General features: G+C 46.1%; 1 protein-coding gene across 11 annotated transcripts in view; it reads left to right on the plus strand.

Moving 5' to 3' along the window:
* Positions 1-27210, plus strand: part of NAV1 (neuron navigator 1) — a 306850-nt gene that overhangs the window by 271909 nt on the left and 7731 nt on the right. For 5 of the 11 annotated variants that reach the window (XM_081194639.1, XM_081194647.1, XM_081194642.1 and 2 more), the window contains 21 exons: positions 3779-3917; positions 4143-4440; positions 4841-5531; positions 6313-6768; positions 7181-7222; positions 8534-8682; positions 9116-9340; positions 10472-10524; positions 10896-10919; positions 11042-11119; positions 12859-12942; positions 13117-13228; positions 14219-14340; positions 21026-21222; positions 21620-21782; positions 22530-22704; positions 23636-23733; positions 23882-23977; positions 24475-24634; positions 26047-26282; positions 26934-27085. In XM_081194639.1, the coding sequence (XP_081050765.1) occupies positions 3779-3917; positions 4143-4440; positions 4841-5531; positions 6313-6768; positions 7181-7222; positions 8534-8682; positions 9116-9340; positions 10472-10524; positions 10896-10919; positions 11042-11119; positions 12859-12942; positions 13117-13228; positions 14219-14340; positions 21026-21222; positions 21620-21782; positions 22530-22704; positions 23636-23733; positions 23882-23977; positions 24475-24634; positions 26047-26282; positions 26934-27085 (3750 nt within the window). The remainder of the gene's footprint in view (positions 1-3778; positions 3918-4142; positions 4441-4840; positions 5532-6312; positions 6769-7180; positions 7223-8533; positions 8683-9115; positions 9341-10471; positions 10525-10895; positions 10920-11041; positions 11120-12858; positions 12943-13116; positions 13229-14218; positions 14341-21025; positions 21223-21619; positions 21783-22529; positions 22705-23635; positions 23734-23881; positions 23978-24474; positions 24635-26046; positions 26283-26933; positions 27086-27210) is intronic. The other 6 variants (XM_081194646.1, XM_081194641.1, XM_081194640.1 and 3 more) reach the window with 3 other exon arrangements.

Here is a 27210-nt window from a genome sequence, read left to right on the forward strand (position 1 = left end):
GCGGAGGGAATGTTTCATCTGACAAGTTGAAATGCTTGCTCTGTTAGAACATTCCACCCTCTGTTTCTGTGCAGGCTGGAAGTGTCACGTTAAGGAGCTGCGTGGGAGGCAGATGGCTTTCTTTTAGCTTGCCCCTTTGCCCACCCACGTTTCTGGAAGGCGTTGTGGTGCTGTTGCAAAATCTCTGCAAACGGCTCCCCAGTTGCTCCTGTGTTCATTCTGCTTTCATTCTTGGAAACAAACGTGAGAGGGACTGGGATCTGCAAGAGCGGGCAGCTGTTGCCGACGAAGGAGGGTTTGCTCTCATTCAGACTGAACTTGCCTGGGACTCTTCATGGAAACCTTGGGTGACAAATGTTGGCGAATGGAGACCAAGGAAACGTGGCTCACTTAGCTTCATCATCCACATAGCTTTTGTTGCCACCCACATTTTGACAGGCTATGTTCATGATTTTAAGCTTTGAAGCACAGCAGCAACAAAGGCTTGTTACAGGTAGCAGGCATGCCTTTCCCCGTTATTTAGATTCAGTAATGATAAATAACTGCTGAATAGAAATAACTGAATAGAAATAACTGCTGAATAGATGGATAGATAGTTTTAAAATGTACAACACAAGACTACAACCAACCAACCTATCCTGCCCCTCACTTTCTGAGCATCATCTTGAGGTTTGGCTATTTTGGCTGCTGCTCCTTTCCTTCTGTCTGTTCCAGACCAGGTGTTTCTCAAACATTTTAAACTCTCCCCCTTCCCCACAGTTCTATAAATACTCTCCTCCCCTCCAACCCCGGCCCAGCACAAACCATCTGTTTAATGGTTGAGTACTTAAAGATGGTATGTTGCTGGGTGAGTACAACCTGCAGCTGCTACCAAGGATCTGTGGATGGCGTTAAGGCATATGAGAGATGCTTTTTGGATGAGTGGCCTCCCAAGCGCCTTCTTTGCACCCTCCTCTTGTTGTCCTCGGAGCTGCTTTCTTGCCCAGCGCTGGATTTCATAAAAGAGTTCAGTGCCCCTGTCCAGTTCTGGTCCTTGGAATCTGCCTTATGTCCCTTGGCCTCTTCCAGTGAGTGACTATTGTTTGATTGTTCTGGGTAAATCAAGTCATGAAATAGGTGAATGTGAGCAGCCCGCATCAGGGGCTTGATGTATGAGGCTGAAGCGAGCAAGGGAATGATGCAGGCTGGGGCTGGTGCCATGAAGGGTGGAAATCCTGCCCCCTTGCCTGGAGAATGAAGGTTGCTCTATTTGGGCAAGCTCAGCAGAGCTAAGATGGAGGGGCAAGGGTCAGGAGATAACAGCGCTCACTCGGTTCTGGCTCACACTCTCTTGCCTTGACATCCAGACATTCCACAAACACTCTTGGGTTCTCAGATCTTACTTTTTTTCTTTTCTCTGCTGTCTTTCATCCAACGATCACAGAGTGGGTTACAAAATAAAAACAGAAAAATACATAACATAGAATTACAGCATTGGGACCATGAGGACCATCTAGTCCAACCTCCAGCAAGTATTTTGCCCAACGTGGGGCTCAAACCTATGACCCGGAGATTAAGAGTCTCATGCTCTACCAACTGAGCCATCTCAGAACCAGTAACAAAAAGAACAACAAGCCCACCTTCTCTCTAGAAATTCTCCATACCATCAGGTGCTAAGGACTGATAGTAACTGTGCCATTCAAAACTAAGCCAATCTCTTCTGCTTTCTTAAATGATCTCCCTGTGGTGCACTTTACAGCCTGGCTGTTGGCTGACATTGGCAGCAGCTCACAATAAATGTCACAGTGTAGACATTCGGTAATGCCTGGATTAGCATCTGCCAGTCTCTTGCTTCAACACCTATCTTGGGGAAAGACTTTGCTCTCTCTTTTTCCTAGTTCCTTGGCTGGTGCTAGACGTGTAAAGTAATCAGGTGCAATATACACAGGCTGAGATGCTGTTCTACTCTCAATAGCACCCTCTGCAGTACAAAGGAAGGCATTTTGGATATTTTTAACTAGACCCTTTTCCGCTGGCTGCTGAATTAGCTGCAGCTAACACAGATCCTGTGTTAATGAGAGCTCATTTGGGCATTTATAAGAGGACAGACTAGGGGTCACTTAGTAGATAACCTGGACTATTCACATTTTGGGGTTTCTGCATCTGATGCAAAATCTCATATGTGGCAAGTATTCTCAAAAATACTTTCATTATAAACAGTGTTCTAGTCCTCATGATTGTCATGTGTTAGAATGCATCCAAGCAAGATCTACAAAAATGTTCCATGTGGTAAAGGCACTGAACTTTTGTGCCCTATGTGGCTGCTTCTCCCTGCCAATGGTTCCAGTTATAGCACATTCTGGTTCTGTTACTGTCTGTCACTTAACCCCACCTTTCAATTTCTACCAGATTACTCCTTGCTAAAAATAAAAATAATCTCCATCTTCTAGAAAGCTTCAGCTACTGGGTTCAAAATGAAGCAACTATATGTGCAAAACATTTAGTAGCTTGCAACAAATTTGTACAAGTCCTGCTCACTTATATTTACTGGGTGGCTTACACGGTTTGTCTGGCAAGCTGCTCATCCAACTACGTGCTAGCAGCAAGGCTGGAATAAAGCAGGAAAACTGGATTATTTTATGAAATTTGGGCAAAGTGACAATTGTTCATGTAGAACTGATTAGTAGGGCTGCAAAGTCTTCTGTAGTCATCAGATAGTTTGATTTCTTCCAAATTGCCATGCTAAATAAGGTTCCTTGCTTGGCAACCATTGTTGCTTACAGTACCTTTGTACAAAGGATCCCCCCAAGGAAATTCTTAGACACTGGAACTGCCTATCAGACATGGTTCTATCATTATTTGAAATGGTCTACACTATTTATTCTTGAGTGCAAAGTGCCAGATAACATGAAAGAAGTATTTTATTTTACTTTTTTAAATAAAAAAATACACAGTGTTCTTCCTCCTTCCCCCATGCACCTGCTCCTCACAGACCCTCCACATAGGAAAGAAGCTTCTTCCTGTTCATGGTGTTCCTGGACCCCTGTCCCATGTGAGAGGGTTGGCAACCATTCCTCATTCTTACTTTGACCCCGAGTCTCCTTCTGGGATGCCCCAAGGTCCGACTGTTTATGACCAACACTCTTTTCCAGCTCTATCTTGTTCCAAGATGCAGCTGAGCTGAACACCTCAGTTTCTGCATCTGAGCACTTTGCAAAATACACACTGATTTTTGGATTGGTTTTTACAATGTATGTTAATGTATATGAATATAGTATTCTGAAGTGACAATCCACATGACAAGAGTAAACTAGCCTGAGCTTTTGTTCTCAAGCAAGCCTAGTCCTAGCAGCTAAAACTGAGTTTGTACTACACACACGCACGCGATCTCTCTCTCTCTCTCACACACACACGCAGTAGCTGGGGTGGGGGGGGGGAGGGATGTGGAAATTAAAAGATCCTTGCTTCACTTATAAGTGTGCACTGAAAATATGGCAAAAACCCATCCTTTAACCACACTTTGACCAACTTGGTTGTAAGAAAGGATTATTAGGGTGCTAGGGAGCAATAAATCTGTGACAAATTGTGTATCAAAGTATGCACTCTCGGGTAGTCATCAATACTGTCTTGTTGTATTTTTATTAAAGTGTGATGTATAAATATTTAAATAAACAAACAAAGCATCTTCTTTGAGCTGGCAATATTGCCTAAGATTTGACCGCTGCTGTGTGGATATTTAATTGGATTTTATACTTTTTATGGACTATTATTAACCATTGTTGCCTCCTGTGTGTTTCAGCTGGGATGAGAGTAGCTCCATCAGCAGCGGCCTCAGCGATGCCTCTGACAATCTCAGCTCAGAAGAGTTCAATGCCAGCTCCTCGCTCAATTCCCTGCCTTCCACCCCTACGGCTTCTCGCAGGAACTCCGCCATAGCGGTAGGTAGGACAGGCACCCAGAGAATCCGCCATGTTTTCATGCTGCTGCTGCTGCTGCTGCTGCTGCTGCTGCTGCTGCTGCAGTTTTGGTACCAGAGAAAGAAATTGCATGAAGCCCTGTGCTGTCTTTCTCCTTAAAAGTGTTCTCAGGGGAGGCTGGGGGAGTATTTTGGGTGGCAAGGTTAAGGTACCAGCTAACAGAATCCTCTTCTGCTTGCCTTACAGCTGCGCACAGACTCTGAGAAGCGCTCACTGGCAGAGAGTGGGCTGAACTGGTACGGAGAGCCAGAAGAGAAGGCTCAGAAGAAGATGGACTATGACAGCGGGAGTCTGAAAATGGAGCACAGCTCTTCCAAATGGCGACGGGAGCGCTCGGAAAGTTGTGACGAGGCTCCTGCCAAAGGCGGAGATCTGAAAAAGCCAGTCAGTTTGGGCCCACCGGGCTCCTTGAAGAAGGGCAAAACTCCTCCTGTGGCAGTGACCTCTCCCATCACCCACACAGCCCAGACCCTCAAAGTGGCAGGTGAGGTTGGAACAGGAAGTGGAGCCCTAGTGTTAGCTAGGCAGGTTTGTGGCTGCCACCTCCACTTCCTTGCCTGTTTGCTTCCCATTCATCTTGAGAGTGCAGTCACAGGTGCATGACTAACTGTAGGCCACAGAGAAAGAAGGGAGCCTGGAATGTGCTCGATACATCCTAGGGCTGCATCTCATCTCAGTAAAGTCTTTGATCATGTTCCCTGAAACAAAATCAGTACAATTTAGCTTGGGAGGTGGTTGTACTGACGTGTGCCCTGACATTGTGCTCATTTTGGTGCAGGGACTGGCTGTCCTGACTAAGTACCTTTTCGATAAGTTTCTTTTGGTCACCTAAGAAGCTGCGTGCACAAATGCCTTTTCTTCAAACTGAGTTATTTCTCCTGCAGGTAAACCTGAAGCAAAAGCAACAGACAAGAACAAGCTTTCAGTGAAGAACGCCAGCCTGCAGCGCTCATCGTCTGATGCTGGCCGAGATCGGATTTCAGATGCCAAGAAGCCCCCTTCTGGGCTGACCCGGACCACCACTTCCGGCTCTTTTGGCTACAAGAAGCCACCTCCTGCAACTGGCACTGCCACGGTGATGCAAGCTGGTGGCTCGGCCACCCTTGGTAAGATCCAGAAGACTTCTAGCATCCCAGTCAAGCCAGTCAATGGAAGGAAAACAAGCTTGGATGTGTCTAATGCTGGGGAGCCTGGCTTCATGGCCCCAGGGGCCCGCACCAACATCCAGTACCGGAGCCTGCCACGCCCAGCCAAATCTAGTTCCATGAGCGTGACTGGTGGACGCAGTGGGCCACGGCCAGTGAGCAGCAGCATTGACCCCAGCCTGCTCAGCACAAAAGGAAGCATCAGCGTCTCACGGCTGAAAGAGCCCTCTAAGATTGGCACAGGCCGGAGCACGCCAGTGCCGGTGAATCAGACGGACAGGGAGAAGGAGAAAGCCAAAGCCAAAGCTGTGGCCCTGGACTCTGACTGCGTCTCACTCAAGAGTATCGGCTCCCCTGAAAGCACCCCGAAGGCTCAAGGTGGGCACCAGACTTCTGCTAAAGTGGCTGAGTTGCCACCAACTCCACTCAGGTAAGAAGAATTGTGGGTGTTGATTATAATATCGTGATTATGATTTAACAGGTAGAAGATAGGGTCAGCAGAAGGGGAGAGTGGGAAGTCGACAAAAATAAGAGAAAAGACAAAATTGTGTTTTGATTGTATATGTTGAAAATGTTGAAACTTAATAAAATATAATTGGGAGAAAAAAGAATTGTTGTCAGGGACTGGACTGAGGAGGAATGGTGGGAACCGCTCCCACTTTTTCTGAACCTTCCCAAGGGCAGGAGGACAGTATTGATTTAGAACAGAGGTTTACAGAGGGGCATAGTCCAGAGGGGAAAAGCTGGGTGAAGAACAACCAGAAGAGGAAATGGAGACAACTGACAGATTCAGTGTCCTTGGACAGCATTCATGACCCCCCTCCAACTAAGACTAGACGGGCTTAGAAAGTGATAGAAAAGAAAGCTCAGATTACCAGACGTTGGAGTGACATAGATTAATGGTGATGGAGGGGGTGAACCTTTACTGGGAGCAACACCATTTTTAGAGAGAGATGTATTCCTTTGTCTCTCACTGTGATTATTAGAGAACTTATCTAGTAAGAACATTCCTTTTGTTTGATCTGCTTATTTACTGCCACCGGGGGAGGGATCTGATTCCCCATAGCCTGACAATTGTGGGTGTTTTTAGCAGGCCTATGGCTGGGTTAAGAAATTTGTTAAACAAATAAATAAAAGGTACGATAAGAGCCATGCAAAGCTCCAAGTCTCTGCCCACAGTCGCCTTCTAACACCATGTTGCTTTCCTTCAGGTCAGCTGCCAAAAGCTACGTGAAAGCTCCTTCTCTGGCCAACCTGGACAAGGTGAACTCCAACAGTCTGGACCTCCCTCCCTCCAGCGAACACCAGATGCACGGTGGCAAACTGCACGAGTCCCATCCAGCTGCAGCAAATGTGGGCCCCCACCTCACGTCGTGCTTCACGCCAAGCCCTGCTCCAGTCCTTAACATAAACTCTGCTAGCTTCTCCCAGGGCCTGGAGCTCATGGGAGGCTTCAGCATCCCCAAGGAATCCCGCATGTACCCCAAGCTCTCAGGGTTGCACAGGAGCATGGAGTCCTTGCAGATGCCTATGAGCCTGCACAGCCCCTTCTCTGCAGGCAATACAACTGCTCCCACCACTGCTCCCACCCCTCCTGTTGTGGCTGCTGAGGAGGAACCCAGTGAGATGTCCTGGACGGGGAGCCCCAGGATCACACACCTGGACAGGTAGAAGAAAGTGGGGTAGCTTTTGTTTGATGGCATGATCCCCAGGCTAAAGGGGATGGGGCTTTTTTGGAAACATGGTTGGTTCTCTGTGAAGCAATTCCTATTCCCTGCAGTTAAAGTGTTGCAGAGCAACAAGGAAGGCAGTTGGGGAAGTGGAAGCAGAGCAGTGGAATTGCAGTGCAGTGGAAAATCTTTATTCAAACTCCAGCATAATGTTGCAGTTCGTTGTTCTTGCCCATGGTGGAGTTCTAGCTTCATGTCCATGGAGTTCTAACTCCATGCTTCTAAACTAAGCCAGATAATGCTCTGCATTCCCAAAACTTCATAAACCAGTTTATCGCCCATCAGATGCTACAGCTGGACTCCAGCAAATGATTAACAAATACTGTTGTGCTTGCTTCCCTTCCTGCAGCTCTAACCGTGATCGGAATACATTGCCCAAGAAGGGACTAAGGTAATCGTCCTTCTACCCCACCCCTCACTTTCCTGTTGCTATCAACTGATGGTCAAATAAATTAGTGGGCATGGCATACAGTATGATGTTGCAGTAGACGAAACCTGCTTTTCACTGTAGTCATACTAACACAAGATGACCAGTTGAAGAAATCTCGGTGTTCCTCGCAAACCAACACTCTATGTTATTTTGAGCATGCTGTTTATCACCCTCTTAAACAGGGTACTTAATATTCTACATGCTACAGGGTAAGATCCCAAAGAAAATCAATTAACCATGGTGGTTCATAAAAGCAGCCCACCCTGTTTCTGTTCAAAGCAAACCAGTCTAGGGATCTGGTTACATCTCTCACTTCTTGGTCCTTTGCAAGATTGTATATAGGAAGGCTAGGCACAGCTTTCCCAACTACTGTATGTGGAGCACAAACTATCCTGGGAGCCATTTGCTGTGAACAATATTGAAGTTATTATTTATTTTTGTTTATAATGGCCGTTGTGGTGTCCTTTTTTTTTATAAAAAAGCACTTTATTATTGCGGTATGATGAATGTTCTGTATGCACAAGCATTTCAACTTGCCAGATGGAATGATCCTCCCTCTCCTCCCCCTGTGCACTTTTCTGGGTCCCCCCCCCCCCTGAAAATGAAACAATTTCAGAAGTGTAGAGGAAGCCTTGTTGAGCAAGCAGAAGTCCTTGCACAGGGCTTCTTCTGGCAGGGCTCATTAGGTGAATCCTGTTTAAAGTCCTCAGTTAATAAATGATGTTTACCAGAATGAAATACTCTACAGAACTTTATAGTATGGTAGCATTTGCTGTTAACTGGCCATGTTCTAGAGGGCATAATAAATTGGACAGTATATAAACGGCTTCCATGATATGGCTTCCATTGACTTTTTGTAGCTGTGTTCAAATACTTACGGGGTGAATGCATGCACTGAAGTCCAAGCCTGAACAGGTTTCCTCTGAAGTAAGGCCCAAGATTTAATGAGACTTAATCCTAAACTAAATGTTCAAAGAGCTGTGGCCTTGGTTTATCTATTTTTTCTCATGTCCTTTGGAAAGAGTACCTTGGATGGCAATCTGCTTGCAAAAGCTCTGATTACCTTTATTAGCACTGAGTAATCCACACTTTCTTAGCATCACCATTGCTATACAATTAGGTGCTCCCCAGCGAAATTTAGAATTTCGCTTACTATGACCTCAGGAACTGGCTACATGAGTGATGTTAAGCCTAAGCCACCACAGTTGTTTTACGGCTACAAAATTCCTCCAGTCTTCCTTGTTCTACTTCTCTCTCCCTTAATTTTGGCAGGTATCAAATCCAGTCCCAGGAAGAGGCCAAGGAGAGGCGGCACTCCCACACGATTGGAGGATTGCAGGAATCAGATGATCAGTCTGAGCTGCCTTCCCCTCCTGCTCTCTCCATGCCATTGGTTGGAAAGGCACCGCTCACTAATATTGGTTAGTTTCTCTTGCCTTCTGTTTTCCTGCAGGGGGAACTTTTGGAGACAGGTGTTCTAAGCCAGTTGAAGCTGATGCTGATCTATACTTTCTGAGATCCTTTCCCTTAATTTTCTTTCTTCTGAGATGGCACTGTCAGCTCACCCAAAACCGACTCCAAGGTCAGGGGCATGAAATCAGAGATGTTAAGGGGTGGCCTGGTGCAAGTGTTTACATTTTACACAGGTGCAGATTGGTTTGTGCAAGGAATGGTGTACATTCAAAGATTCTACCCTTCTCTCTCTCTCTCTCTCTCTCTCTCTCTCTCTCTCTCTCTCTCTCTCTCCTGGCTGCCACCCCTGAGTCTAGTGAGCCCTCTGTTCCTACACCCCCATTCCTGCTTCAAGCAGCTCCATCTGACTAGCTTGTCCTCCCCTCCCTCCTTCTCCTGCAGTGACCCCCACGGCAGCCAACACCCCGAGGATCACCCGCTCCAACAGCATCCCCACCCACGACTCCACCTTCGAGCTGTACAATGCGTCCCCCATGGGCAGCACCCTCTCCCTGGCAGACCGGCCCAAGGGCATGATCCGTTCGGGCTCCTTTCGCGACCCTGTGGATGATGGTGAGAGTCCTGCACCCAGCCAGGAGGACAAGAGTCTCCTCCACAGTAATAATGGTGAGAGGGATACGGTCGCGACAAATTCTGTCTGTCAGGTCTTCTCAAGTGTGCACAGGTGTACCTGGCAGGTGGGCTGGTGCAGCTGTGGGAGCTGCTTCTTGCTTGCAGGGGAGCAAGATGGCATGGCAGAGCTGGGGACGGGAGGTGTGAGTGGGTGAGATCGGTAACTTTCAAGCATTGCTTTCTCCCTCCTGCACTTCCAGCACCACGATAAACAGGATGTGGGAGGCAGGCACTCTGCCCATCGCCCAGTGCTAGCTTGCCATGGGGCAGAGACAGCCACCCCTCTTTTTAGGATGTGTGTCCACACTGCATCTGTATAAGACTTTAAAATTACTCAAAGCCAATGAAGCACTATGCTAAATAATAATAGTAGTAGTAGTAGTAGTAATAATAATAATAAATTTTATTTATATCCTGCCCTCCCCAGCCGAAGCCGGGCTCAGAGCAGCTAACAACAATAAAAGTAACACAGTTTACATAAAATCACAATCAGTTAATTGAAATGCATTCTAAAATCAATTCATTCTAAAATCAATTTAAAATCAAATTAATGGCAACCATTGAGCTAGAGTTCTGTGAGGATTACCAAAAGAGGGGGTCAGACTGTGCCTTGGCCAAAGGCCTGGTGGAACAGCTCTGTCTTGCAGGCCCTGCGGAAAGATTGCAATATAGTTCAGGTAGTGATAGAACTGATTTCCGTTGGATTGTGGCAGGGAACTCCCTCAGCCAGGGTCTCCACCTGGGTCATTGCTGATTCCGTGCCTCGTATTACTTCAAGTTTGTTCCTGATGTGCTGCGTTAAAACGTAGGTCTTTGTGCTGAAAACAAACATTGAACGCCTGTGCTAGCAAAATGTTTTCACATTTCTCTAGGAATGTTGAGCCTTGGCTGGGATGGATGATCCACCCATGCAGGCAAGGAATCTTGCCCGTTTCTTCCAGGACCGAACGCTCTCCCGATCCCTCAAATTTCCCATGTTAACTGTTAAGAGAGCCTCACGTCGACTCTTGGTGTTGTGGCCCCACTTCTTTGTGCCTCTAGGTTCTCCCCCTGCCCCATGTACACTGATGCCCCACGGTGAGGAGATGACCCCATGACACGTGTCTTCTCTCTTGTCTATTGCAGTTCACGGATCTGTGCTGTCCCTGGCGTCAAGTGCTTCCTCCACTTACTCCTCAGTAAGCTGTGCTCCCTTCATCAGCGGGCCTGGCCTGCCCTTTGCTTTCTCAGTGCTGCAATTCTGGCAGGCCATCCTTCCCTCTCTTCCCCAAACCCTGGATGTTCCCCTGCTGCAGTCTTTTCGAGTGATGGGGTGCTGTGCCGCTCTTTCAGGGCTTTGCGTGTAACCATGTGGGGAGGAGGGAAGGTGTGGCAGAAATAAGCTGTTGTCGTGTTGCCACAAGAAGCGTGGTGCATGTGGAAAGATTGCAGCGGAGGTGCTGGCTTCTCTGCATGGCTCCTCGCCTTTGCCTGTGAGTGCGCCTCTGCTACTTATGCCCTAACCGCCTGCCTCTCTCTGTCTCTCCTCTGCCCCACCATGTGCTGCCAGGCTGAGGAGAGGATGCAGTCTGAGGTACAGTAAGATTCTCTCTCTCTCTGTCCTCCCTACGGCTGCTTTGCTCTTGACCCATTGGTGGAGAGCAAAAGGGTCTATCTTGCTCCCTGACTCCTCCCTATCTTTCTCCCTGATTGTAGCAAATCCGCAAACTGCGCCGTGAGTTGGAGTCATCCCAGGAGAAAGTGGCCACGTTGACATCCCAGCTTTCGGCCAACGTGAGTTGCCCTGTGTTGTTAATCTGCCGCAAATGCTCCTCTCTCATAAACAAAATTTTGAATGGTGTAAATTAAAGTAGCATTCAAAAATACCAAAGGAAAATGGAAGGCTAAAATAGGGAAGGGGGGTGTGGGTCAAGGTGTTTCGACCAAATAAACAGTGAATACAAATACACTTCTTCAGTGTATCTGAAGAAGTGTGCATGCACACGAAAGCTCATACCAAGAACTAACTTAGTTGGTCTTTAAGGTGCTACTGGAAAGAATTTTTTTACAAATATATGGTGTGGCCACATTTTACACAGGGGTTCTGCATATAGGGTGTTTTGTTTGGGGTTTTTTGTTTGTTATTTGTATTATTTTTTGTATATTTATTTTTAGGTCTTATTATGATTTATGTGGAAATGGTTTCAGTTTGGTTGTGTGCTTTCTGATGTGTTTTATTTATTGTTTGTGGCTTTTGTTACATTTGTAATTATGTAAACCTTGTCAAGTTGTAAGCCACCTCAAGCATGTTTTTTTTTAAGTACGGAAAAGTGGCATACAGATAAGATGATGATCTAGCTCAGTGGGTTGGAGCATGGTGCTGATAATGCCAAGGTTGCAAGTTCAAGCCCCGCTGCGTATTCTTGCATTGCAGGGGGTTGGACTAGATGATCCTCAGGGTCCCTTCCAACTATGCAATTCTAGGATTCTATATACACGGAAACATGTATACTCAAACCCTTGGAACTAGCCCTGCATGAGAATTCCCAGCCTTCCAGAGACAAAGTGCTGAACCCCTCTACCCAAGCAAGGCAGGGAACTTAAACCCAGCTTTCTGTATTCAACATGGAATAGGAGACCCTCTAGTGGATATTCAGTGTTTTGCTAGCTCAGTGTCTCTAAAACGTCTTGAGCTTGGCTCTTAGAATAAAGGAGAACGATAGATTGTATCACAGCGGCAACTGCCTATTCCACTGCATAATGAGTAAATATTATTTCATGCAGTCGTGTGAGTGCAGCCCCTTCCTGTGTACCAGAAGTCACAGGATCAGAGCCCAGGGGACTAATTAAAAAGCTGCCATTAGAAAGGGGAAGAGAATTAGAAACACCATTAGAAAAAAGTTACAGCTTTCCCCAGATCAGAATGGGGCAGCCCAGTATGACTTAACAAACCCAACTTGAATCATTGAGGATCCTCTTGCTAAGGGGCATTCAACTACTCATGTGTTTTGGTTGGTGTGTGGCTATAGGATCCACCAGCCTCAAGACACTGTCCTCACCTGAAACTTTGCCCCCTTCACTTCAAGTTTTACACACCTCCCCGACGGGGACCCACTCCACCTTGTTGAGAACTACTGTGTACAGAGTTGTAGTTTTCGAGACATCAGCCTTCTGCCATATACTTCTGCTGTAGAACCGCAATCCCTGATGGGAATAATGGATTTAACTAGAAGCTCCCAGTATCTTGTGCTGCCTGATAAGCAATTAAGAATCTACAGAGCTGCATTAATACGAGGCCAGATTATGTATCTGTTCTGACGGGCAGTTGCTCTCCAAGTAGTGAAACATCATTCCCGTCATGCGCTGTGTGGTCTTTTTGTAAGTGCAACTGAATCCGTGCAAATGACCCGCTTCATGCAGATCATGTACTCTGCCACTGACCTGTGGGTCCCTCGGATTCCTGTTTTCTTCATATGACTCTGTTCCTTGTACTGGCATGTGGGCATATCACCCCTTTTCATTTTCCTTTCCAGGCGAACTTAGTAGCAGCCTTTGAGCAGAGCCTCGTGAACATGACTTCCCGTCTCCGACATCTTGCAGAGACTGCGGAAGAGAAGGTGAGTTTGAGGCAGTTGGCAGGGTCCATGGCTGACCAAGGTGCTGAGGCCTGCCCTACAAAATGGCTTGCTGTTGTTTCCTTTCTCCCACCTCCCCCTAGCATAGGTTTGCAGCAGAGCAATTAGTAAAATAATAAAACGCAAGGCATTCACCAGTTATGCATCACCTTCTAGGACACTGAGCTGGTGGACTTGAGGGAGACAATTGATTTCTTGAAGAAAAAGAACTCGGAAGCCCAAGCTGTTATCCAAGGGGCCCTGAATGGAACAGACATTACACCCAAAGGTGAGCGCAGCCTTCAACACACACTCTCCTGGTGGATCTTTGGCTATGCAGCTGCCAAATGGTGGATTAGAGACATGGTGGACAGGATTGATTCCTTTTCCTGCTAGGAGCAAGGGAGGGAGCAGTTAGACATTGTGGTGTGGTGTTTGGATAAAATGCACTTTCACTGGAGCCAGTTGGAACACACACACTTTTACTGGTCTTTTAATATTTGAAGGGAGGTAAAGCAAGCAGCAGCCAGACGTAGGGCTGTACTGTGTAGGTTCTATGCCCAACTTCCTCTTTCTCCTTCCCAGACATGGAGCCCTTGGTAATGAGAGTGGGAGAGAGATGGGGAAGCCTCATGCTTTCAGTCTCCATAATGTCACAATGACTGTACTTGTGTGTGGCTTCCTCCTTCCTTTGTTCTGAAATTGGAGCTCCTGGTTCTATAGATGGGAGCAGCCATCATTACCATTGTGCTAATGGGAAAAACAGTACAGTGGTAAAGGCAGCTAAGAGTTACACTTCTCTCGCTGCCTTCTGGCATTGCACTGATGGGATGAAATTCCAGAGGAGTGGAAGGATGGGGGAATGGAGTCATGGTGGTCCTGAACACTAGAAACTCCTGGGTATTTATTGACAAGACTGGATGAGCATGCCCAAGACAAGAGACCAAGCCATCATCGAATCTGAATACATGCAGCTCCTCATCTTTTCTTATGGTCCCCAGATCTTGCCTTTCCCCAGATGCTGCCCCTATGTGCTCCTTTCCCTACTATTCCCACTTCCTTGGGCCCTGCCTGACCTTAGATAAAAATGTTAGATTTGATTTGAGGTCTAGCCTGGGAACAAAGTACAGAGAAGACTCTTTTTTTGCTAGCTGTGTTTGGAACTGATGCTAAAAACAGAGAGGTGGTAGCTGATTACCTGGGTGCCTGCAAGAGCTTCCAGTCTGTCCACAGGTTTTGAATTCATCTCTCCCTCCTTCCCTTCCCTGTGACTCTCCAGAGCTGCGTATCAAGAGGCAGAACTCGTCGGACAGTATATCCAGCCTGAACAGCATCACCAGCCATTCTAGCATTGGCAGTGGCAAGGATGCAGATGCCAAGAAGAAGAAAAAGAAGAGCTGGGTAGGTCAAGGAGGAGGGAAAGTAACGGTGGGATCTACGTGGGGGTGAAACCCTGTTGTGTGTCTTGTCACAGTAGCTAGTATAATGGCAACTGGGGTTTCAGAGCTACTTGGCTCATGGAAGTACTATTGACTACTTACAGCAGATTTCTCTGCGAAAGAAACTAGTTTGCATCTTTATTGCTCTTGAGGCCCAGTGGGAATATCCTTTAGCTCCCAAGCTAGATCCACTGGTAAGTGATAGGCGTCACTCATGAGGCCCATTAGACTTAATCATGGTATGGATGTGGTAGCCTAAAAGGGAGGCAGGGATGCTAACCTAGCAGTGATGGGATCACTAAAAAGAAAGAAAGCCGAGTTGTTGTTTTTTGTTTGTTTTTTATTTTATTGTTATTATTTTTATTATTACAACACCATATGGACTTAAAATGTTTCTAGCATGCTTCAAGTTAAATGTCCTCTTTCCCAGGCATGCAAACACTCCTCCAGTCTGAATAGCCTTAAAGCATTGGGTGTTTTTGTGCTCTCATTCCAGCTGCCTATTTTGAGTCAGGAATGAGACCAAAGGAAGCTTCCAAGTTTTTAAGGCTCCGCTTAAAAATATTGGGCAGTGGGATGGGGAGTAATTTGACCTGAACCTTATTAGGAACATTTTAAGGTGCATATTAAATTATAATAATAAAGGTTTCAACTTTTAAAATTAATATTGCCTCACAGCTGGTTTTGCATGGCAAGTTTATGACTTGTGCAGCTGATGTTACTCTTCCTTTCCATTTACGCTAACCTTGCTGCCCTGCCTTTCCCCACTGCTCCCTAAAGCGGAGAGAGGCCACTCGCGCCCAACTCTCAGCTCAGTAGGTGTACCGTCCTCTTAGGAAGGCTGGTGTAGAAGATTGTCCCGGTTTCTCTGTACTGCCTTGAGCCCCCACCCCATCCCCGCAGCTTGTTACAGGCAGGGAACCTGAGCTGAACGCATGATTAAGTCTTGCTGTGTTCTTTCTCCCCCCTTTCTTCCTTCAATGCTGACCCCCAACCCCCTTTTTTCCAGGTGTATGAGGTAAGCTTGGAACTCCCTTCCCCACCCCCACCCCTACCCCTCCCTTTCACCAGTCCTTTCCCTGTGTCTTACTCCTGACTGGTCACTCCATTGTGTTGGGGACAGCACAGCACTCGTGGAACTAACCATCCCATTTGCTCTCGCACTTGCGCTGCCAAGCCACACAGGAGGGGCCACTGCACTGGTGCTGCGGCAGGGGTGGGGAGGGGAGTTTCACGCCCCTTTTTGACATGGCTCTGAATCTATCCCTAATGCTACCCAGTCTTAACAGCTCTCCTAAAGGTCTAGAAAGTCACCAGGAAAAGAGGTTTCAAGAGTGGATTTTTGAAGTACTCAAGTGGAACAGTTTGATAATAATCACTGGTCAACAACAAATTTGTTGTCTGCGTTTTTTCAGTTGACTTAGGACGAATCTGATGCGCTGAATCCAAAAATCACATTGCTCAATCAGGTCAGGTTTTTGAGCTATGGCCACATGTCATTTTTTACGTTTTTGTTCACATGTACGCATTTTAGAAGAAGTTGGTGGGGGTAAAATGCCATGTCGAATAATTGTTTTGATTGGAAATGATTATTTTAATGACAAGAAGTATTCAGGTCTGATAGTTCTGGGTGATTATGTCGAAAAGGGATCAGTTTGAATACATAAAACCTCGAAATCTTCCATAAATTGGTGCGGCTGGGATCAACAGAAAGAACCGGAGCAGCCTCAAGTATCCTGATCTTCAATCAGCACGTCGTCCTGTAGCTCATGGTGATGAAATTCCAGTGCCTATCTTCAGAGAACTTCCTGACATTAGTGACGAAGATGCCTCCAGTGTTGAAGGACATGAAGAAGAAGAAGTGGTTCTTGAAGATGATGCTCCACATCCATTTTCCCAAAAGGAGTTGAATGATCTAGTTTGTGATCTCAGCTTGTCAAAGGACTCTGCCGAACTGTTGGCATCCAGATTGAAGGAAAAAAACCTCCTCTCTGACAGTGCTCGCATCAGCTTTTTCTGCAACAGGCATCAAGAGTACCTCCGTTTTTTCTCGGAAGAGAAGGACTTGGTGTACTGTGCAGACATTGCGCAGCTTCTGCTCAAGCTTGGAGTGCCACAGTATGAACCCAAAGATTGGAGACTGTTCATTGACAGCAGCAAGCGATCACTGAAATGTGTTCTGCTACACAACGGCAGCCAGTTTGCCTCTATACCCCGGCTGACTCGAGTACACTGAAGGAGAACTATGAAGCGGTGAAGTATGTGCTGGAGAAAATTGGTTATGATCAGCATAAGTGGTTTATTTGTGTTGACCTGAAGATGATGAACTTTTTGTTGAGACAACAGTCTGGCTTCACCAAGTACCCATGTTTTCTGTGCATGTGGGATAGTAGGGACCGTGCTCAGCATTACACGAAGAAGGACTGGCCTGTGCGGGAGGAATTGGTGCCTTGCAAAGAAAGGAACGTCATCAACGACCCTCTGGTGGACAGAGACAGAATACTCTTCCCACCGCTGCACATCAAGCTTGGCTTAATCAAGCAGTTCACCAAGGCTCTGGACATGGATGGTGACTGCTTCACTTACTTGTGCCAGGCTTTTCCAGGATTGACCATGGAGAAGTTGAAAGCTGGCATCTTTGACGGTCCTCAGATCCATCAGCTCATCAGAGATCCAGAGTTTGGAAACTCAATGAATGAAGTGGAACTGGAAGCGTGGAAGGCATTTGTTCTGGTAGTGAAGAACTTTCTTGGCAACAATAAGGCCAGAAACTACACAGAACTTGTCAACAACATGCTGACTGCTTTCAGAAACCTGGGCTGCAACGAGCGTCAAGATGCACTACCTATTTTCACATATGGACCGGTTTCCTGAGAAGCTGGGTTCAATGAGTGACGAGCAGGGGGAGAGATTCCATCAGGACATGAAAGAGATGGAGACCAGGTATCAGGGTCGCTGGGACGCAGTTATGATGGCTGACCACTGTTTGACTCTGAAAAGAGACCTCCCTGCCGCTGAGCATTCCAGGAGTTCCAAGAAATGGAAGTTCAAGCCCTGAAGTTTGAAAAATGGTGAAGCAACATGCAATTTACGTGTACTTACCTTTATTACCCACCATTCAGTTTACAGTAAACCTGACCTGGTGGAGAGAAACGGATGCCGTTTCCTGATTCAGCAGTGCAAAAATACCCTAAATCAGTTGTAGAAATCTAGACAACATTCAAAAAGTAAAAAATTGTAGCCCAGTGATAGTATCCTACCACTGCAGCAGTTTGGTTCTGTCCTGTCCCTCAACACTTAAGGGTTTTTTTAAACTCCTGCCCCTCAAATATATATTTGGTTACTGCAGGCTGTGCGTACCATCATCCTCCACACTCAGTTGTTGCAAGAGGAGGAAATATATCGTAAGAATATTGATGAATGTGTTTAATATAGTCATTTCCCATGCTGGGAAATTGTCAATTTTTTTCCTTTGCTAATTGAACAGTTTCTCTTCTGTCAAGAGAACCCTCCAAATTCAGGAACTGTTTGCAGACATTGTTTGTGCCATAATGTAATCCATTCCACCCTGAAAACTTGTTGAAGAGTGAGGTATAAATCCCTTACAATTAAATAAATTAATGGATTAAGAATCCACTCTCAGCAGTTTGGTTGTGGCTTCCAAATCCAGTCTAAACTTTGTTTGCATTTCTTTGTCTGTCTAGACAAAGGTTTCGTTGGGCCATAAATTCCCAGCATCCCTGATCACTGGCTCTGCATACTGAGAGTCCCAGCAACTTCTGGGGTCGGGGATACAGGTTCCCCATCCATGTTCTAGAATTGCACTCCTTAACAGCACACTCCTTTGCATGCACATCTGTTCAAAAATAAGCCTCACTGAACTCAGTGGGTCCTACTCCCAGGTAAGTGTGTACAGGACTGCAGCCTAAGTGGCCAGATGATGAGGTTCAATAGAGCATGGCGCCCACCCACCCACCAATTTCTGCCACACCATCCCATAGCTGCCACAGGTCAGAGCAAGTCAGAGAGCTGGAAGATAGAAAGTGATTTCTCACATGTACGACATGACAAGTGCTCTTTGAAGCCTCCTGAAAGGGTAGCAGAGGTTCAAGCTCTGAGACAGCTCCAGTCCCCTGGCCTCTTGTGTGCCCTCAGACTGGCTTGTGAGGTGGGTGGGTGGGAGGGAGATAGAAAAACCCAGTTCCAATAGTGCCTCCACCCATTACAGTGGCTATTCTCCCTGCTACTGTCTCAATACATGTGTGGATTGATGCCTGTTTTGTGTGCATGTTGCATGTTCCGCCTGAGCATTGTTGGGATCACAAGTTGACTATTCCCCTCAAGAGAAAAGCACACGGCTGTGTTGGTCTTGACTCGTTTCTCTGGCTTCTTCCTTTTCTGTAATATTGATTGAACCATTACATGTTAGAAGAAGGAGGGCTGCTTCTCTGTAATCTCTCTTCAGCTGGATCTTGAGATGCAAGATAAACGACACAGATCTTAGCATCCCAGCCTAATTCCATTCCATTAATAATTGGGAAAGAGTTGCATATTTTATGGAGAAGGAGAGCAGCCTGCCATTCTTACTTGTAGGTTTGGCAGGCCCTGAGGATTGGAGTGCCAAAGGAGAGGTGAAGCTCTCTCATTGTATGAATCTGCTGTAAGCAAGTCCGGTTGGGCACATACAGCTTCCAAGTGCACAAGTCAGGAGAGCTCCTAGTTACAGCACCAATGACCAGAGGCAATATTGCTTGTTGTCTTCCCTGCTGCTATGAATTCTTAGAATCATTGAGTTGGAAGGGACCCCAAGGGTCATCTGAGCACAAGGAGTTAGATACCAAAACATCTAGAAGTTGGAGAAAAAGTCCTACCATGGTAGTGGGTACAATCCTTTGTGAGATATGAAGTTATTCCACTCACCCCAGTGGTAAGTCAGATGCCTCTATTAGTTACAGCAGCTGATACTTGGAATGTGGGACAAAAGGAATGTGACATTCTTTTAAGAATGTCACATTCCCTGGGTAGCAATTTATTTATTTATTTATTGAATTATACCCCACTTTTCTTCTGTGATGGAACCCAAGGCACACATAGGGCTTCCATCCAGGCAGTGGCCAGACCTCCATAGCTTCAGCAAAGTTGCTGATGATGAAAGGGTTTGGGGTGGTCCACCTTCTCTCACTATCTACCCCTGCCCATAGGTTAAGCTATAGTGCTCTGAAAAAGAATTGAGTAAGCTAGGATGGATGTTTGGGAAGTATAAATGGGCTTTTGCTCTTTCCAGGTAGGGCTGCAGTTATTAGTGTGAGGAGAACAGCAGCTAACTTTAGGCTGTCTTAACTTAGTCCTCACCCTCCCCTAAAAATGCATTTGCTTCGAGAGGTAGTAGTGATAGATTGTAAGTAGGTGTGCTGCCCACAGCAATCACCCCCTCCCCAATCCAAAACCTTCTCTACATAGTGGCATGCAGTACCACTATTTGTGTGCATGGATCAAGCTGCCAACTATATTAGGCCACCACTACTCCTGCCTATTTAGAAAGATGCAAGAAGCCTGGAACACTCTGAATGAAAGGATATGTCCTTTTGCATGACAATGACAGCACTTCAGTGCATGGACTCAGCTAGTCGGTGGCATGTTGCACTGGCTATTAATTGTTCTGCATGTTTGGACAAGTCCATGTCTTAGGCTGCTAAACTGCCCTTGTTTCCTTCAATATTAGATAGCGTAGGATGTTGTATTTTACATTCCCACTCAAGATATGGAAAGAGAATCTGGCCTGTGTCTTCCTTCACAATCTTTGACAGATCACTTATCCTTTAGGAACCACAGGCCATGCCTGTGTTCTGTATGTTCCTTGGTTCCTCCTTATATGTGTGATTTAAAAGTTCAGCTTCCCCAAGGGCTCAGATTTTTGGTTACCAACCATGAGAGCTGCTGGGGTTTTTTTGTGATAGGAATAATAATACAGAATCCTTTTGGCTTCCTTGCCAGCAGTCTTTCATAAGTGACATAAGTGATTTTGCTCCCTGGAGTCTCAGAGCCCAAGCTATGGAACTGGCATGCTTGGAAACAGCAAGAATTGCTGCCGATTCCTTGTTCTGAACACTCTGGAATCTACTACTTGATTTCTTGGGGAGCATAATTAAGATGCACTTAACGCAAATTTGATACCTTGTGTCACTTCAGCTACCTTTATATGCTTGCATTCAAGTTCTTGAAAGCCTGCTCAATAAAGGTAGATTTTTAAAATATCTTCCATTCTGACAGTCCATTATTATAGAGGGAGTGGGAATTCTTAAAAAGTTGTGGGTATGGATCAATAATTAATTAAAACCAGGGGGATGGCTCTGTGTATATACTTTCTTTAAATAGGTTTTGTGCTTGGAGAGTATTACTGTAAAAAATAGTGTCCTCTGGGGTGATGGGGTAGTATTAGAGCTTGGGTAGCAGACCAAAAGGGGAAGCCAAGTTTCTGAGTGTCCTGAAAACTATGAACTGTTCACAGCATGCAATGTAACAGAGGTTAGATGGCACAGGCTGCCTCTGCCGCCTCCTTGCCCCATGGTGCAGCATCCTCTGTTTTCCAGCAGTCAGCCTCAGAGGGCTTTTTCAAGCTTTTCTCACTTCTCCATTTTCCCCTTCAGTTGAGGAGCTCTTTCAACAAGGCTTTCAGCATCAAGAAGGGCCCAAAATCTGCCTCCTCCTATTCCGACATAGAGGAGATCGCCACCCCAGATTCTTCTGCGCCATCGTCCCCCAAACTACAACATGGATCCACGGAGACAGCCTCGCCCTCCATCAAATCTTCCAACTCCTCTTCTGTGGGCATTGATAACACTGAGTAAGTCCACTCTCCAGGGAGTGAAGCTAGGGGTGGCTGCATGGACAAGTTACACCTGGAAAAACTTAAGTCTGCTATGCCTTGTATCTGATCATATTGTACAGTATGCTGCAGGTGGCCTCAGGTTCTTGGAACTGTGATATGAACATTAAGAACCTTGGTGGAGGGGCACTAAGCAGGTGGCTGAGTGACCATTTACAGAGCACCTTTTCCAGTAATATGTATGCACTGGAAAGAACTCGTGCTCTGGCAGGAGAGGGCAGCAGTGAGCAAAGATTCAAAAGCAGCACTCCTCAGCTGGGCCAGGCTGGCCCATTCAGTTGCTACCATAGTCCTTGCTGGTGCTTGCAGACTTTTCCTTGCACCATGTCTAAATTTCTGCTCATCCTTTGCACAGGTTGTTCCAGGCCAATGAAGAAGAGGAGCCTGAGAAAAAGGAGGTCTCAGAGCTGCGCTCAGAGCTGTGGGAGAAGGAAATGAAACTGACCGACATACGTTTGGAGGCCCTAAACTCTGCCCATCAGCTGGACCAACTGCGCGAAACTATGCACAACATGCAGGTGGGCATGATGTGCCCTGAAAAGCTAGCACCTCTCTGAGGCTGCAGATCTTTGGCTATTGCTGGGTCTCCATGCTCTTGACAGCAATTTTCTAAGCATTTTCTGTTGGTCAATTTGTTTCTTTCGCAAAGAGACAAAGCAGGCTGCATGAATGCCCTTCACTTGGCCCGGTGCCTGCTGGCAAGACACCATCATGAGACAGGTTACAGAAAAGATGGGGAGCCTGTAATGTTCCAGATGTTGGACTCTCCACTCCCATTAGCTCCAGCCAGTGTAGTTGATAGTCAGGGGATGACAGAAGTTACAGACCAGCAGCATATGGAGGGCCACAGGTTTCCCATCACTGGGTTGCATTTGCCTTATTCATTGGAGTGTCCTTATTTCCTGACATTGGTCCAGTAGCAATCTTCTAAGCAAATTCATTGTTGCAAGGAAACTCCACAGAAGTACATTATCTGGAGCAGAGTTGAGAGAGATGGCAGCAACAGTTTCTGAAGCTGAAACAGCTGCTTTGTTTGGGCAGCATTTTGAGAGACAGGCCACGAGCCATTTAAATCAGGCTCTCCTGGTAGGAAAGGGACCCTTGGATGGAATTTGGCTGTGAAATACTCTTTTTCCAATGTGCAACCCTTGGGGAATGCTCTGTCTGTTAGGATTTTCTGCTGTAGTCTCCTTTTTAGGCTGTGGGAAGCCTTAATGTTATCAGCACTCTCATTCCTGCCACTGCTGTCTTTTCATTCCCTGTAGCTGGAAGTGGATCTATTGAAAGCTGAGAACGACCGGCTGAAGGTGGTCCCTGGGCCCTCGTCTGTGCCAAGCTCCATCCCAAGTCATGTCTTGAGCTCATCTGCCGCCTCTTCCCCAAGGCGCTCTCTAGGGCTCCAGCTCACTCACCCTTTCAGTCCCAGTTTGACTGATACAGGTATGAAGCCGAGACAGAGACACAGAGAGAAAGGCTGAAGAGCTTTTGATACTAGTTCATTTGCTGTTGCAAAATCTCTGCTTCTGTTTTTTCAAGATATTTTCTTTGTGGAACAGGGATGGGAAAGAGGTGAGAAGGAAGATTTGAGATCACCTTTGAATGGGTTGTGGGGACAGTGGCCTAGTTGTGCCTTTCATCAGGAATTTGGAGAATGGGAACAGTTTACAACATACTTGCAATAACAGAAACAAAAAAGGGACTCGTTGGCATGATTTAAATAAACATTTACAACTTTATTTACAGAGATCAAGACATATATTTAGCGATAACAGAACATTATGTGGCAGAATGCAGCAGAATGTAACATTTGATGTAACAAACCAGAAATGGAAGTTGGGGGAACTCAACAGGGAAGGGGAAAAGTAGCAAATGGATGCTAAATGAGATACTGAATAATTGTTATGAGGGGGAAAAAATCAATAAAAATATTTTTTTAAAAAAACAAACAGTGATGGCACCCACCAAAAAAAAAAGGGGGGGATTTGGTTACAGTGACATTTGGTCACATACTACAAATACTATGTTGATGCCATTGCTTTATTGACAACTTACTGATTGTATCTTAGTGGGAGAACCTACAAGGGGGTGAGACTAGGTCCAGGGCCAGAGAAGAGGTGCTGCACTGAAGACTAACAGGAGGTGGTTCTTGTGCTGGAGAGAGTGAAAAGTTGTATCAACCAAACTTGGGGGGGGGGGGGTGTCCTGGACTGTATAGGGGAACCACTATGGCAGAGTCCAAAAGACACTAAACTGTAGAATTATAGAGGAAAGAAATATTTCACTTTGACACATGGGGATTCCTGGAAATACCATCCTATGTCAATGGTTTCTACTTCTGCACAGTGTGTATACTTATTTTCCCCTTCTCTAGAGCTTTCGCCGATGGATGGCATCAGTGCTGGCACCCAGAGGGATGAGGTGACACTACGAATTGTAGTGCGCATGCCACCTCAGCACATCATCAAAGGGGTAAGCATCAATGGAAAAGTGGGGAGAGGCATTACCCAGCTGCAATGTATGGTGTGAGGACAATGCTAGTTGATCCAGTTGCCATTGTAAACTAGTAGCAGCAGATTCCAAATCTCAGCTGCCTTTATATCTTGCTTTTGGCTTCCAGGACCTGAAGCAGCAAGAATTCTATCTGGGCAGTAGCAAAGTGAGTGGGAAACTGGATTGGAAAATGCTGGATGAAGCCGTCTGTCAGGTCTTCAAGGTGAGATGCTAACAGCAACTTTGTAGTTGTGATAACATCTTCAGAAACTTCATTCCACATTTCTGGGATGCTGAACCAAGTTCTACACCTCTTACCCTGTCCTGCATAGCATACATGGTTCTCTTTCCCCTCATTTTATGCTTGCAGCAACTCTGCAAGGTAGCTAAGGGTAAGGTTATGTAGTGGCTGGCCCAAAGTCATCCAGGAGGAACTCCCTTCTCAAAGCCTCTTCTAATGACTTCCAGCAACCCGATAAAAACTCTTTGGTTTGCCCAGACATCTGGAGGTTTGTGAGTGAGCGAGTGCCTGTTTCTGTTTTAATTTACTACTAGTGGTTGTGGTTCTTCTTTTATTTTTGCACTGATTGCTATTTTATTTGGTTAAAAAAAATAAAAAAAAATTGCAAGCTACCCCAAGAATTGTGGTTAGTAGTGGATACTTGTCTAGCATCAGGCTTACTCCTGACCTGAACCAAGCTACTCCTTGTCTTCACTCAGGACTATGTCACCAAGATGGACCCTGCTCTCACACTGGGGCTCAGCATTGAGTCTGTCTATGGTTATAGCATCAGCCACATCAAGCGAGTCTTGGACACAGAGCCACCAGAAATGCCGCCTTGCCGACGGGGTGTGACCAGCATCGCTGTGACATTGAAAGGTACCACCACAGCTATCTTGACACGCATTTATTACCAGTGATATGCCAGGCCACCTCTGCTTGATCCTTTGCTTCTATCTGGTTCAGTTCCAAACAGGGTCAAAGGGCGGGGTAGAAAGCAACATGGACCTCTAAATTAGAGAGCCTCTGGAAAGCACTACTGAAGTCAGAAGAGGCAGTGGCGAGCTGCTAAATGCAGCACTGGAACCCTGGTCTTCCGTAAGTTACTGAACTACAGCTCCCATCATCCCTGGCCACTGGCCATGCTTTCTGGGGCTGATGGGAGTTGTAGTTCAGCAAACATCTGGTGGGCCAAAGGTTCCCCACATCTGCTGTAGGTGAAAACCTATGTTTGGCTTTACTGAAAGGAATATATACTGCAATGTGGCTGCTAAAAATATCGAATGTGATCTTAGGCTGCGTTAATAGTGTCCAGATCACAAGACGTAATAGTTCTGCATCTTAAGTACATACTGTCCAGTTCTGGGCACCACACTGACAAATAGGGGAGCATTTCTGGAAGAGAGCAGACAGCATGGTGAGGGATCTGGAAACTTCAGTCTTTTGAGGAATTGTTGAAAGGGCTGGGTATATGTAGGGTATGAAGATAAAAAGATATTAAGGAGAGACATGATTGCAGTCTTCAGATACCTGAGGTGAAGTAAAGGAGGAGCTGCAGCAATTCTTTTTCTCCCTTGCTCCATAGGCAGCAGATTTCAGCTAAACATTAGGAGAAACTTACTAATGGTAATCCCCCCCCCCACTCTGAACAGACTGTCTTTGGAGATAGTGGGCTCTCCGTTTACTGGAGGCTTTTAAGCTGAAGCTGGGATGCTATCAGTTAGGTCTGCTGTGGCTGTATCCTGCATACAGCAAGGGGTTGAACCGCATGACCTCTTAGGTCCCTTTTAACTAAGATGGTTATAAATATTATTCCTGTAGTTCTGATACAGAGTTGAAATATTGGTGCCGTATCCCATTTCAGACTCTTTATCTAAACCATAATTTAGATTATTAGGATCAAACAGCGGTGAACTTTGCACATTCTCCACCTTTACATCTTTGTATTGAAAAGGAGAAGGAGATATAATTTTCTCCTTAAAACACACCCCAGTTCCGTTCTTCTACCAACTGTGGTTTGTTCTAACAAAACTTAGCTAAAACAAACCTCCTGGCTTTCAAACTTAGGTCGGAACAAATCTCTCAGACCAGAGAGATAGATATCAGACTGCTATACATGAAGTAGTGATATATTTACTCAAGAAGAAACAGTGTCCCCACATCATGAAAAGGCTGGGGAGGATTTCTTTTGGAGGAAAGAGCCTACCATGGCGGAAAAGGGAACCGCAAATGTTATTAAAGTCCTGAGTGTGAGAGGGGAGGCATTTCAACAGCTGCATTCTTCTACACAGGTTTGAAAGAGAAGTGTGTGGACAGCTTGGTGTTTGAGACCCTTATCCCCAAGCCCATGATGCAGCACTACATAAGCCTTCTGCTCAAGCACCGCCGCCTTATCCTTTCTGGGCCAAGTGGAACTGGCAAAACCTACCTAACGAATCGTCTGGCTGAGTATTTGGTGGAGCGCTCAGGCCGCGAAGTCACTGATGGCATTGTCAACACTTTCAACATGCACCAGCAGTCATGCAAGGTGTGAAACTCCTTGCCTGGGACTGTCTACTTGGGAATTTCTGCACTTCCGTGTTCTCTGATCCCTAGCACAGCCCTGCTTGATTACCTTCATTCCTAAGTCACAGACTCCTTGTAATTTCAGGTGGAAGAACCTTAGGCATACTAGTTGCAATCCTTGACCCCCCAACACAACTCTGTACATATCTACCCAGAACCCTGTGAGTTCAGTTGAACTTACTCCCTAGTAAGTAGGTATTACGGTAGCAGGTATAAGAGGAATTAAACATAGTGCTAAGCACTTCTTCAGCATGAGCATTTCTGCTTGCCTGGTGGAATTTTCTACCCTCTGCTCCACCCACACATTGTCCTGTGGGTTCTCACAATCCCCCTCCCCAAAGCCTTTTGGGGTATTGCCCCTTTGTGCTAATAGAAGTCCTTGCATGGTCTTCCACAGACAAGGCTTATCCCTCCCATATTCTTCATCACCAGCCTTTTGCCAATGTGGCCCTCCAATCCAAACTAGCCATCCTCAATTCTAAGCCCAGTTCTCAGCCAGGGGAAATCACTATTCCTTATATCCTTGCATTTCTTCTTATACTAATATGTAGTGTGTGTGTGTGTATTCTACACGCTGATACAGTGACTTCCATTTTGCATCTTTCTTTACCAGGACCTGCAGCTTTACCTCTCCAATCTGGCCAATCAGATTGATCGGGAAACAGGGATAGATGTGCCATTGGTCATCCTTCTTGATGACCTCAGTGAGCCTGGCTCTATCAGCGAGCTTGTCAATGGAGCACTCACGTGCAAGTACCACAAATGGTGAGAGACTGATTTACAGTACTATCGCATTTGACTCCTACCTCTTAATATCAATCTTACACTCAAGGAAACAGGGGTGACTAACCTTTTCTGGGTCAAGGGCTGCTTTATCTCATGGTCAGCCA

The sequence above is a fragment of the Podarcis bocagei genome (genome assembly GCF_964188305.1).
Source record: "Podarcis bocagei genome assembly, chromosome: 5".
Lineage (NCBI taxonomy): Eukaryota > Metazoa > Chordata > Lepidosauria > Squamata > Lacertidae > Podarcis > Podarcis bocagei.